The 13532-nt window shown below is 44.3% G+C and overlaps 1 protein-coding gene across 2 annotated transcripts in view; it reads right to left on the reverse strand.

Moving 5' to 3' along the window:
• Positions 1–1825: 1825 nt before the first annotated feature.
• The window catches only part of PIK3R3 (phosphoinositide-3-kinase regulatory subunit 3), a 71788-nt gene continuing 60081 nt past the window's right edge, over positions 1826–13532 (reverse strand). For both annotated transcript variants that reach the window (XM_026104011.2, XM_026104021.2), the window contains 5 exons: positions 13174–13316; positions 12162–12338; positions 11229–11303; positions 10669–10839; positions 1826–9189 (listed from right to left, as the gene is read on the reverse strand). In XM_026104011.2, coding sequence (XP_025959796.2) covers positions 8988–9189; positions 10669–10839; positions 11229–11303; positions 12162–12338; positions 13174–13316 — 768 coding nt within the window. In that variant the 3' untranslated portion in view covers positions 1826–8987. The remainder of the gene's footprint in view (positions 9190–10668; positions 10840–11228; positions 11304–12161; positions 12339–13173; positions 13317–13532) is intronic.

The raw sequence follows: 13532 nt of genomic DNA on the forward strand, positions 1-13532 counted from the left end.
TGCCTCCCGTGCCGGCTGCCCACCTGCGTGCAGCCACCGCCAGGAGCAGCTCCTGGGAAGCGGGGTGCTGGTGTCAGTGGGTGCAGTGTCTGACTGCCATCCCAGTGCAGCATCATCATCATCATCATCATCATCATCATCATCATCATCATCATCACTCTTAAAGTAGGATACTGGCTTGCTCCCTTGGGGTGCCAGAGGGATACACGGGCCCCCGGGCAGAGCCAGGGCCTGGGTGCTGCCCCTCCCCCCCCCCCCCGCCGGCCACCTCCCAGGCTCCATCCATCCTCTGGGCTGCTCCCCGTGGGGCCCGCAGCCCCCATGGGCCTCCCACGCAGGGGACCACGCACACGAAAATGGGGTGCAAACCCCTCTCAGGCTGCACGCTGGGGCAGACCTGTCCCTTGCTGGTTTTTTGTTTTGTTTTTTTCTTCCCCCCTGCTTCCTCTATGCAGGTTTTCCTGCAGCAGGCGCAGGACCTTCCTGCCACTCCTCCTGGGAGCGAGGTGGCGTTTCACCCGCCAGCCACTGTCCCCCAACAGCCCGGGCGAGGGCTGGTGCCGGCTGCCTGCCGCCGACCCCACCCAGCACCCGCACCACCCGCCTCCCGCCACGGCCGCATCCCTGCCCCACCGTCCCTCCCGTCCAGCACCCCTGCGGCCGCCGGGCTGCCTGCCGGTGCTGCCTGAGCGCTGGCCCCGGGCAGAGCAGCAGTGCTGCCCGCGGGGGCTGTGCAAGGGGCTCGGCAGGGCCTGGCATCGCGGGGGAAGACGGTGCTGCGGAAAGGCTTTGCCCACCGGCCTGGCCTGCAAATCCCCTCTGCGGCGTCCTGGCACCGGCCTCGTCACCCTTTCCGCCAGGCCGCGGGCCGTGGGGCTTTCCGCTCTTTTCGGCTCGGCTGCCCCGGTCGCCGGTGCCTGGGGCTCAGGAATCCGAGGAAGTGCTGACTCAGCAGCGGGAAAAGCTTACTTGGCAATTTGCGAAAATGCTGGCCCAGCATTTTTTTTTTTTTTGGAAACGGGCGACTCAGCGGTTTGGAAACATGCCGCTCGGCGGGCTGAAAGAAACGCCGACTCACTGGTTTGCAAAACACACTTTCTCCTGGCCGGACGCAGAACGGTTTTGCCTCTCTCCTAATTTGTGGGGAAGCTCCTGCGGCTCCCTGCTGCGGCGCTGCCCCAGGGTTTGCCCTCGCCCCTCTCTAGCCCACGCTCGTCGGCGTGAACAGCTCCAGTTGATGTGGCCGGATCAAGGGTCTCTGGAGGCCTCCTGCAAAGCCGCGTGCCCACTCTTGCAAGCAGCCGCCCGCAGAAGCCATGCCCCAGGCGTGGTTTGCCTCCGATGGTGGAGGAAGCAATGGGGCCTGCAAGAACGTATCTGATGGCTCCCTGTTCTCTAAAATCATTATAAAATGAACGAAAGAAAGGAGCCATCAGAGCATGCCTGTGCCATGTTTGCACACTCCTCTCCGATCACAGTCTGGGAAAAGCTTTCAGGCTCCGGTGGGCCCTTGCCACCGTGGAGAGCAGCGGGAGCTGCTCGGGGAACACAGACCTGCACCCCAGCCCACGCCTGCTCCGACAGCCGCCTCCGCGGAGGCTCGGTTGAACCCCGTGCCCACTCGGGACAAACGTTTTGCTCCTGGCGCTGCGGAACAGCATGTTTGTCACCTGGAAACACAATCGCTTGCGGAGCACTAACGCTGCTTCAGCACCGAGCGGGAAAGAATCACGTCTCGGGGTTGTTTTTTTAATGTCTCTTAAGGATGATTCTCCGTGCCTCAGCCGGGAAGACGCGCACACAGCCAACACCACGACATTCCAGCTACGCTGCATTTCTGAATTTATTAGAAACAGCTGTCAGTACATCCTTCTAAAACATTACATGTCAATGTGCTTTATTGCAATTTTTTATTGCATTTTTGATCTAGAGCAAGTAGGCCCAGGATGCTTAGTGTCTGGGATTTAAAAGCCCAACCATCTATTAAAAGAAAGTACAGCAAAATCGTAACACATCTGGTGACAAGTACAGTGTTGCATTACTGATCTAGAAACTACAGTATGACTTGTCTGAAAACACTAACATACAATTGGTTTCCTTATGAAGCAGTTTGTTTCTTTTTCAAAGTTAAACTACATGAATTCCTTTTTTTTTCTTTTTGACTACACCATAAACGACAGAAGAACAGGTTTTACACAAATAACAAACAAGAGTACCAAAGTTACATGCTGGAATTCATACAGAAAAAAACTCAATAGCTTCTTGAGAAGCAGGTTCTTAACAGATGCAGTTTCCCTTAAAGAAAAGAGAACTCAAATAAAAAAAGAAACATTAATGCAAAGGTTGTACAAAGGAGTGTGCTGTTATTTCAGCCCTCGACACAAGACCAAACACCCACTCATGCTTTACATCGAACCACACCTGATATAAAGAGTCCATTCACAAAGTGATACACACCAACACCACCCATTGCACACCAGCTCTAGACAGGAGGTTTTTTTAGGCCTATTTAAACGTGCAAATGTTAACTGCATCTTGAAGGAACACAAGAGGGTTTCTTCTTTTAAACCTTTGCTTTGAACAAATTTTAATGCTTTGTCCCAGAGTAAATAACTATAAAACCCAAATTCAATCAGTTAAAAAAAAAACAAAGAAATCCATAGCTCAGAATTTCAAAAGCACATATTCAAGATGATCACAATAAACTCCTTTTCATTTGACAAAAACAAACCCAACTTTGCCTAAATGCATGTTAGAATGTGCTAACAGTGAATTTTGTTTTATTTTCAAGGGGCAGTGCCACTTACAGCTAATGCATATAAATGTGTGAATATATTTTACATATATCTATATACATACAGTACATATACACACGCACGCGCACGCACACGCACACACACAGATATGATGCAGACCATTACAATCCTGTGGTGCAATAAACAGCCAGATATACAAAATTAACAGGTTTAGTCAAACGTAGCTTTGCCTGATGTAGAAGTCACGAAACCGAAACGGAGCCAAACCCCAACCAGCCGAGCGAGGGAAGAAACCCCTCCTCTCCCCGCGCTCGAGCGAAGACCCTGGGCGCTCTCACGGCTGGCCTAAGCGTTACACAACTCCACCGAAGCGAAAGGCTTAGGCCGGGGGGATATTCACCCTCGGACATTTTAGTCTTTGGACACAAGACCTTTTCCGAAGGATCCCAAGCCCATTCCATGACTGCTCCAAAGCCCGGTGAGCGCATGGGGGAAGCACTGCTCAGCTCCGAGGAAGCCACCCACCCTCTGGTTTGCAAAGGCCGACCTTGCAGCAGCAATAGGAACTGAAGGCTGGGGAAGGGGGTGTCGAACTGAAGCCGCTTTGCCTAACGCTGGTTATCGGCAAAGCGTTTTCCCCCTACGGATAAGAGGACCTGCTTCCTTTCATTCTGCCTCTGAAGTTCCCGTTCCGTTTGCATAAAGGCAAATTCTCGAACAAATGGTGAGTCTACCCATAAACACCAGCTCACCATCTATACCAATAGCGATAAAAAAATACGAATTCTGCATTAATTGTATGGAGCCAGCCCCAAAGACCAGCACTTCAAGCACTGTCATCATCTTAACGGTTAACAAGCACATTGCTAATCCTCGCGACCTGCCCTTGTGAACAAACAGGAAGGAGCGTAAGGTTTTAAAAGCGATTTTTCCTTTCCTATTTGGTGGAAGGTATTTCTGCCCACAGAATGCAAGATTCACAAAAATGTTGGACAAATTTCATCCAACCCCATCAAAACATACTCCTCACTCAGTAAGTAACTAGTCGAGTTGCTTTATAAACAGGCCTGCATTGATCCGGGCTAGTAACTTGGGTCCCGTCTCCCGGCTGCACAGTCAGCGCCAAAGGAAAACAGGGGACCAGCAATGCAAGTTTCCTTCCAACACAAAAAAGAGGAACAAGTCCTCAAGGACTTCTCTCGGTTTCCTGACTGTTCCTCATACACCTACTTGCACGCACATTTAAGAAAAGTACAACCCATTATTCCAAAGTTTTCAAAGTGAACATTGTGAATGGGTCTGTTCTGGCAACTCCTCTTTCTTTCACGGCTAAAGACAGAGGTCCTACTTCAGTGGTCTGTCTGCTGCTCGATCAAGCTACAACCAGAGAGATTCTTTAGGATGGCCCCCCCCCCCCCCCATTTGTTAAAGCATTTTCAAGATTGCTTTGAATGGCAAATTTGAGTAAACGTACCCCCCACCACCACTGCATCTTTGTTCTTCAGGAATATATTTTGACTTTGCTGTTCCCAAAGCAAATGTTTGTATGTTAACAGAAGGAAGCTACACATAAGAAAGTCTGATTTTAAACATGATCTAAACAAGACATACCCCAACTCATCATAGTGCTTTGTAAAAACTGCATGTTGAACCCGTCTCCTACCCCTCCCAGTCCACAAACAGTACCTGTTTTATGTCTGCATAATGCAGCAAACATACAAGACTCACTAACATTTCAGATTTTTATTCCCTGTTAGTGTAACAAAAATAAAAAATAAACAGACATTCAAAAACAGAAGAGAGATTGTTCAAGTACCAAATAAGGGGCTTTTCCAAACTTTAGTTGTGACACCTCTTTAGCAATTCTGCTGTTTTATACAGCCACAGCATTCAGTTACGGACATGTTGCCACTCGAGTTCGCAGAGTGCACAAGATTTAGGGCAACCAAGATCCTTCTTCTTCCCCTCTCCTCCCCAAAACAGCACTAAGTGTCAACATTCATTTCCACAGTCCCCATTACAGTTGCCTGGCTTTGTGAAGGCCAAGATTTGATTTTTGCCCTTCTATGACTTGAATTCAGATATGATTAAATACAAGCTCTTTTCCTAGAGATGGCTTTCAGTTGTGGGACTCTTGCTTACACTAGTGTCAGCGAGAAAAGAATCAGGCCCGTCACAATAAATGGAAAATTTCTTAACTCTCTGCCACATCAAGAGAAATGAGTGTGGAAAGAGCGTTTAGTTTTTGGCATAGGACAGAGGGCTGTACTGGATGTGAGCTCCAGCTACAAAAGGTGCAGATGAGCCACCCAACCCACTGCTTGTGGGAATTAAACAACAAATGACAAAACAAGAACCAGATCTGGAGCATTTGGGAGGTAAAAGATGCACCACCATGTATCACTGTTTCACATTCTATTGCGTAGTAGCCCAAATATCTGTCAAAACATCCCTCTGAATTTCTAGGTCAGTTCTTTCCAGTCTAAGATCACTTGTAATCAAGAAAGAAACTAGTGGGAAAAGATTTGTAACTTGTTAACTTCAAAAACATGGCACTCTTGGCTGACGTAATGGGGCCAATGGCAACTGTGGAAGTAGACCTGAAATCCCATCCATACGAATACAAAATACTGAATCACCCCTGATCCCTGCAAATATACTTCAAAACAGATTAGAAGAAACTGTGCATATTAGAGTTTCAACATTACCCCCCCCAACACTGTGCAAAAGTTATTTATTTAACTCTACATATATATTTAATACAATATGGGTCAATGAAGTCAGTACTCCTCTAGCTGCAGTCCAACAGAAAACGGCTGCTCCGACAGTGAGACTATTTCCCCCTCTTTCCTCCCTGCGTTTTGACTCCTGAAACCAAAACTTTCTCACATCTTACTGCTTTAAAAGAACTCGAGTTCCTTTGTTTTGCCTCTATGTTCACATTTCCTGTATTTGTTTTAGTCTTAACAGCTGGTTTTTGTACAAGGTGTAACCCTGTACCTCATAGGCCCATTTCTGATTTCTCAGTCATGCAAGTTAGGAGTGACTACTGGAAGCAACGGTGTTTCGCACAGGTCTAAAGCTACTGAGCAAGCAGAATTAGGCCAAACAGAATGAATGCAGCAGGACCAAGTCCTTGCCCAGTGGATTACACCTGCTACACGTCAGTTGGTTTTATACCCATTTTCACTTGCCATATGAGTGCAAAACTGATGCAAAAAGAATGTGTGCGATGGCATGTGAGAGTAAAAAATGGGTAATAATCTCAGCAGCTGTGACTTTAGGCGCCTAAACCAAATGCAAAGAGATGCAGCGGCAAAGCAGACACTCAAAAAGATCACGGAGGATAAAGGAGCCAAATACAAATACCATAGGCTTAATCTGCCCATCGTCCTGATCTGAAGGTTTGGGAGGGTGGGAGGCTTCACGATGGCTTTTGGCTCTGAGCATATCATTCACAGAAAATGCATCACCTGTGATTAGTGAAGAGATTTGAAGGAGAGGGGCCAGATTCTGAATTCAGTCACACCACTATAAAGCCAAGATACCTTCACAGACGCCAGTGGAATGACACCATATTTACATTGGCATAAAGGGGGCTGGAGTCTGGACCAAGACCTCACAAGATCAGTGAGATCCCGCTACAAGGGAACTTCAGACAGCCCCACTTTTTTACCGCTGCTGTCAGTACTCTGAGGGTGTGCCAGGATTTATGAGCCTGAAAGTAGACCCTTGCTTGTTTAAAAGAAAATCAAGCCTGAGCCCTATCTAAAAACATGGTAGATATAAAACACTTCAGCTAGTTCATTCCTTTCACAAAAACAAGAATTAGAAATACATGCCCCATCATTTTTAAATGTTAACATTGTAAGAGCAGAGCCCTGAGAGATCGCAGCATAGAAAACAACCAGACACTCCTCTTGCACAGATTTTTCCACAGGAATTAAGCACCTGGCTATCATTTGTGCCTTTGAATTGATTTCCCTCATTAGGTGTCTGGACTGAATCCAGCACTAAGGGAACATTAGATGCACAAGAGGTGTGAGAATGACAGCTTTACAGTTACCAGATTAGAACTGCAAATTATCCAAGAGGTAGGGCAAGTTTCTTTAAAAAGAAAAATTTCCATGTCCACGTACAGCTGGGGAGACCACTCCAGAACAAGGCTAAGAGCAAAGGCTAAGTCTGAGTGTTCCTTTTCTTGGGGAAGCGGGAGAGAAGAAGGGACACACTAGGAGATGATGGGGTTCACCCTGATAGAACAGCCCACATTTTCTTCTCTGCTACTGCCCAGCTAAGTTTCATAATCTTTCCTTTAATGAGAAAAGTGGCATCTGCAGAACCCTTTGCCTGAAAGTTACACTCTACCTGACTACAAAGCACCTGGGATGTACCAGGGTCATTAGTGCAAAATGAAATATCTCATGGGCATACCGAGCAACTGCGCTACTCTTCCTACTATTGTCGTCAGTGCTCCAGGCTTGTCACTTCCCTGGTTGCAAATTCACGACATTCAGCTAAATAATACTTCTAGTGCCTCTGATGATTTTACACTTTCAACATCAACAAGCCTGGCAATTTGAACAGGAAATCAGCAATCGGGTCAGAAACAGGTCCAGAAGTTCCCAATGTGTAGTCTCAGATTTGCATGACTGTCGGCTTCCTGTTCTGTATAATGGGCGCATTTCAAGGGAACTGCTTCCAATAATAGGAACAAAAGCAACTTTCAAGGTTGCACACTGAACAATTACTTTGCCAGTTATGCTTTGATGCCAAGTGGTTCAGTTTGCCAAATTTAGCTCTTTTTCATTTTAGAACCCTACGGAATGGAAATAAGCTGCTTTGTATACTTGTGTATACTTTCTTCTTCCCAAGGAGGGGATTTCTTGGATGATTGCTATACTTGACAAAACCCAGGACTACCTACTCCAGTATCTGACAGCAGCCCTTGCCAAGGGAAGGTACCAGACACCCAGTAACTGAGGAGTGCAGCTCTTCCCTTCCTGTATTTTGCATAATATACAAAATAACAAGGGAGTTTAGATTATACCAGTGTAAAAATCTTACTTGGCTACAGTGATGTGAAAGCTCAGAATCTAGCTTGCAAAGAACAAATCAGAGATTCAATTAGCATGCTCACTTTTAACTATTCCTCATGAAATAATTTGGTACAGTAAGCCATCCAGAAGCATTAGATTGCACCTCTTTTACATCAAAACCAAGTGTTATAAGAGTCAGTCATTGTTCAGCAAGAGAACTGCAACATGTGAGTGCAAGTTTCGTGCTAGTTTACATTCTGAAGCACGGTATCTTTAAAAATCAAAAACAGAATCCCAAGCTGAGGAATGGGAAGAAGAGGGATGGAGAAAGAGAGGATAGTGAGCAATTATATCAGGTCAGACAAATTAGTGTTGTGAAGCCACACAATGTTTTAGCTTTTCCTTTTATTTGTTTCAAGTTTTGGTGTAGAAAGTATGTGCGGATGCTAACGCAACCTTTCCCATAAGTGCTCAATCTAGCAACAAACAAAGTTTTGGTGGGTTCAATTTGGTTATGTTTCCTTTAAGTGAAGACCTGTAGTGCCATTGAAACCAAAACTTTGTTACTGTTGGCAAAAAAATAAAGCAACTTTTCTTTACAAGCATTTTCCATTTAAATAAAAACCTGAAGCTTTCCCATAATTCCTTTGGTCTTCTCACCAAATTTCATGCTACCTTAAGACAAGCCCTCTTTAGGAAGTTCGGCTGAATCGCAGTGAAGCTGCTAAAGTTAACAGAGAAGAATTGCTATGGTAGAGTTTCCCCCCTAGTTTCTTGGGTTTTAAGACTGAAAGATATTACTGATGCCTCAAACAGAGGCTTCGAATTGTCTCTACATGAACAAGAGAAAACAAAATCCAATTAGAAGTTCCACTGAAGGTGCCTGGCAAAAAATTATCTCCATAAAACGATGTTTTGCTTCCAGTATTTTTGTATGCATTGTGTTGAGTTTATTCCCCTCATAAGGAAACAAAAGTATCAGTGTAAAAGCACAGCTGAGCTTTTAAGGTAGCACCAGGACACCTACACCCAAGTTGCTGTCTTGTTGCTGCTAGGCCTCTTTTTGATTCACATTCACAGAATCACTTCTTGTGCAAAACAAGCAGTCTAAGGAGAAAGAATGCCCTCCAAGTTCTAATAAAAATTGTAGAAAAGAATCCAAGATAGCCAACACCTTCCTCCTCCCCAAGATTTATCTGCAAAGAGAGGGGGGCATCTGTGCGTAGACAGGGTAGGCAAGCCTGACATTTAGGGAATCATTGTGTTGGACAAGGGATGTCTGCTGGTAATGAAGAACCAAATCCTTAAGTGTGCTGTACAGGTTATACGGTTCTGCAAACCCGTAACCTCTTGGAGTGCTGTAGATCACACAGTGTTTCACTTCTCCATCAGCTCTGCAAGGAAAGAAAACAAGAGAGTTTAACATCAAAGAACAAACCCAAAGCGACAGTCTATTAACAATTAACTAACATAGCAACCCCGCCAGTCACTAAATTACATAATGGAGTACCCAGTAGATGCAAGCGGAGGAGATTAATACAGTCTGTGAAGAAACAGTGCTTCAGGGCATGTGATTAAATACTCTTACATAATAATCCACATAAGAGGCTTCTTCTATCCCAGCAGTACAATTCCCTACTGCATTGTTCTCCAAATGTTTCTTGGAAAAAGAGTCAAGAGCTTAACCAAGAAGATAAGCACCTGAAGTCAGCAATAACTTTGTGCTCAACTTATTTGGAAAGCTTTCAACTAAGCGAACAAGCCAAAATCTACAAGTTCTTACGACCTACAGAGTATTTCATGAAATACAGCGCTGACTTTCAATGTGCATTTTCTAATGTTAAGCATGGCACGCATTCAAGTTGGTTCATTATCTGAAGTCATAGTGATTGAGTCCCTAACTTGGCAAAGCATTTACTGGAACACATTATTTCCAAAGCTGCTAGAATAATTTATCTGCCAAAAAGATCGAGTATTATGTAATCCCTGTACTGGAGCCTTTTACAATCCAAGTCACATGTAGGAACAGGTTACATTATGCCATGCCTTTGCTATCTTGTAGCATGATACTAACCAAGCGGAAGTATCTGATGAACCTGTCACTTCAGTGACTGTGACAAACAGTATCCTGAACACAAGAGATACTACAACCTTCAGTTACCTTGAGGTGATATACCTTCACATATTTATTTCCCTGACTTGCTTTCAGATGTAATTAACCTCATGTGAAATAAATCAGTGAAAGCCATTTTGCACTCCAAAATAGGCTTGAAGGATTTTTAGATAATAGAACCAGAGTATTTCTGCCCTCCATTATACTAGCATAAAATCAAGCGATACACTAAAAAAATCAATGCAACAAGGCTGGTGCAATTCAAAACGTCAGGTAAGGGCATGGCTCTGAGTCTGTGTGAATGCCATAAAAACTACTGCTCACAAACAATGTCTCCTCTGAAGCTTTATCCTCCATTATCTTAAACACACAACAGGAGGAGTCTGGAGTTTGGCACGTCTAGAAACGAGAACAGAAGATGTTACAACATTACAGTGCAGTTCTCCTTCCCACGTGTTCCTCGGCAGATAAAAACATGGGAGAATTCGTCCTTAAATTGCTTATGACTGTAGAGCTTCAAGTTGGGATACTTCAGAATTTTGTACTAGCAATTGCGGTGACTGAAAAGACTGTTAAAACTAGTTACTGCACTTTCCAAGCAGATTTTTTCAACAAATCAATTGCCATTCTAGACTTCCTGCAAACATGCAACAGGTTTCAAGGGGTAGGCCTAGGCTAGGCCTGGCTTTTGTTCTCCGGAACACAGAAATGCAGTAGAGATTAGTGAATTGAAGAGTTAGGAAAAAAGGAAACAACTTACACCACAGAACAAGCATAACATCCTTTCTTGCTACTTTCTCGAATTAAAAATGCTCCATCAGGTTTTCCACAGAGCAAGTCTTCTGCTTGGATACGGTTGAGGTCCCCAACAAACCAGGTTTTCTCATCATGATGTGGCAGGTTTTCATCTTCTTCATTCACAAAGTACGTGCTGCAAGAGGAGATCAAGTGGTTAACTTAGCTTCTGTTTAGTAAAGGAGTTATTAAGCCGAGTGATTTATTTTTGCAGAAATCATTCAAAATAATATAAAAAACCCCCTCCACCTTGGATGTCAGGCTCCTGCTGGTCACTTGGTATCAACTTACAGCCTTTAATCCTAGAGGTTTCAATGTGGAACTTAGTTTTCTTGACACAACTGTAATCCTAAATGTTTCAGCAGAGTTGCTGCCTCACATGACATAAGCGTTCCCTAGAGAATTCCTTCATTTCTCTGCAATCCTTTACAGAGAAACTGCTGTTTCACACTACCAACCTCCACAAAATATACCACTTATCAATGCATCACTTCTCAGTAAAATTAAATGTACAATGACACTTACTCATCAATATTTTCATTTTTGATCCCCAGCCAGTCATTTATTCGCTTCTGTCTCACTCCTTTGTGATTGAGCCATCTGCCAGGAGAAGAGAGCATTAGTACGTTACTTCAGAGTATGTGTGCAGGTTTTCTTACTGAGCAAGCAGAAGTTCAGACACAATGTCCCATAGAGAAACAGTCTAGAACTTAATTTGCTCTCCACTAGCAAGAGCCGTAGAGCAGGCACAGACAATCCACACTCCACAAGAGCGCTTCCCTGCTTAGTCTTCTGAGATGCCACCTCTACTGGGCACAAAGAGCCATGAAGCAGCCTCTTAACTGGAGAAAGAGGAGGGTACAGTTGAGAAAGAGGTATTGCCTCTGCACACTGCAGGCCAGGGAAGAAGGTGAATATAAACTGACAGATGCCTGTTTTCCTGAGAAAACAAAACAGGTATTGCAGTTGGCTTCTTCTAACCACCTAACATCACCTTCTCAGAGAGTGCATTTCCCAGTGTTCTCTGCCAGAATCAGTTATCCCAGTGCAGTGACTCCAGCCCAAGGACATTAAGAGCTGGGTAACAGAGGTGTCAGTGAAATGAAGAGTGGGACGAGAGTGACATCTGCTTCACCCAGCACTAAAACTACCAATTTCTGTTGCATTAGTGGGCTCAGGTTTTGGTTGAGAACTCATTTAATCTTAAATAATACTTTATTTACATGAGTCAGAGAATGTGCACTTAATTGTAGCAGGCCCTTTAAGTCTGACAACTGCAGTAATAAAGTAATGAAGTCAGGAAGAGGCCAACCAATTACTCAGATATCCCATGCCAAGGCTTAACAACACATCAGTACTCACACCATTTTGGTTATGAAAAGAAAATTAAATTCCCGTTATCCTGACGGAAACCATCGTCAGAGACACCATTTCGAGGCACAGGTCAGGCCTACTTACACAAGATACTGATCTCTGATTTTGCGGAGCTGAATGAGGTCAGGCTTGATACTGTTCATTTTCTTATCAGTCTCTCTGTTGTCCAGAGCTTGTTTCTTCAAATCTTGTTCCAGACGCATTTTACTATCGTGGATCTCACCCAAGCGTGATTTTAATTTCTCATAGTTCATCATAATCCTGCAAATAAGTGTGCAATATTTGAGAGGTGAAGTCAATCCAGTCCAAAGGGAGTGAACCTTACTTGGTAGCACTCTATACAAAAGTGACCCAAGAACTACCGCAACAGTAGTTCCTCCCCTCTTCCCCCTCACCTTAACATGAAAATTAATATAAAAAACGCCAGAACACCACAAGACCATTTGCTAGAAGGCCTACCACCCTTTCGCCTACCATCTGTTGCAAGAGCTTTCAGTTTGTGGACCTTAGGTGCAGTCAAGTTATAACTATCTTCAAGGAAGGAGATTCAAAACCTCTATGGGCTCCCCCAAAAAACTGCAGAACAGGATTTAGGAGCAAATCCTGTTCTGTGACACATACAGCTTTCAGTAGCACCAACAAGTAGTTGGTGCACAGGCATCCAACGACATGGTCAAGCAACAAGTGCTCTTTATCGAGTCAACCTGGTGTTTCAGAACTACACACTGCAAATGCTGCACTTCAGAAAAATGTTCCTGAGTTCACGGTATAGCTTACAGACATTCATCTTGTGTATCTATCCCACGGTCTATGTTTTAGAAATATACATATGCAAACATGGCCCTTTCTGGTCCTCATCACAGTATCTCAATTTACTGAAGTTAGAGGCAGAACAATCCACCTCTTCTCCCTGTAATGCAATGCCCCACTTAAGAGGGCTTACTGAAGGTTCAGATAGCTTGGGAAGGTCTCAGTGAAAAATACTGAATTTACTAAATGTTGTTTTATACGATTAATTATTATATAAAAAGATTCATGGAAGTCCTAGTGTGCACACTAGTTCTTCCTTGTAAGTAAGCACAACTTGAGAGCCTACCGTTCAATTTCTTTGTCATTCCCCTCTCTGCGAAATCTCTCAATGTATTCTTTGCTGTATCGCTCTTGTGAGTGGCACTGTTCCTCAAATATCTTAATAGTTTCATTAAAAGCTTCAATTGCGGTCCTCTTCATCTGAATTTCCTATGTGAGGAAAGAGTCTTTGTCATTTGTTCATGATGCAGATAACACAAGACTCAATTACATTCCCTAAATTGACTGAGGTGGTGAACTCTTCTCCCCTTACAAGACAAAATGTGATTAATCAGGTTTTACTTTAGTGCAAGTGTCTGACTAGTCATCTCTTCTCTGCGCCCTTCCTGTAAGCTTACCTCCCAACCTCAAATGATGCTCTCTGTT

This window comes from Dromaius novaehollandiae, chromosome 8, assembly GCF_036370855.1.
Source record: "Dromaius novaehollandiae isolate bDroNov1 chromosome 8, bDroNov1.hap1, whole genome shotgun sequence".
NCBI lineage: Eukaryota > Metazoa > Chordata > Aves > Casuariiformes > Dromaiidae > Dromaius > Dromaius novaehollandiae.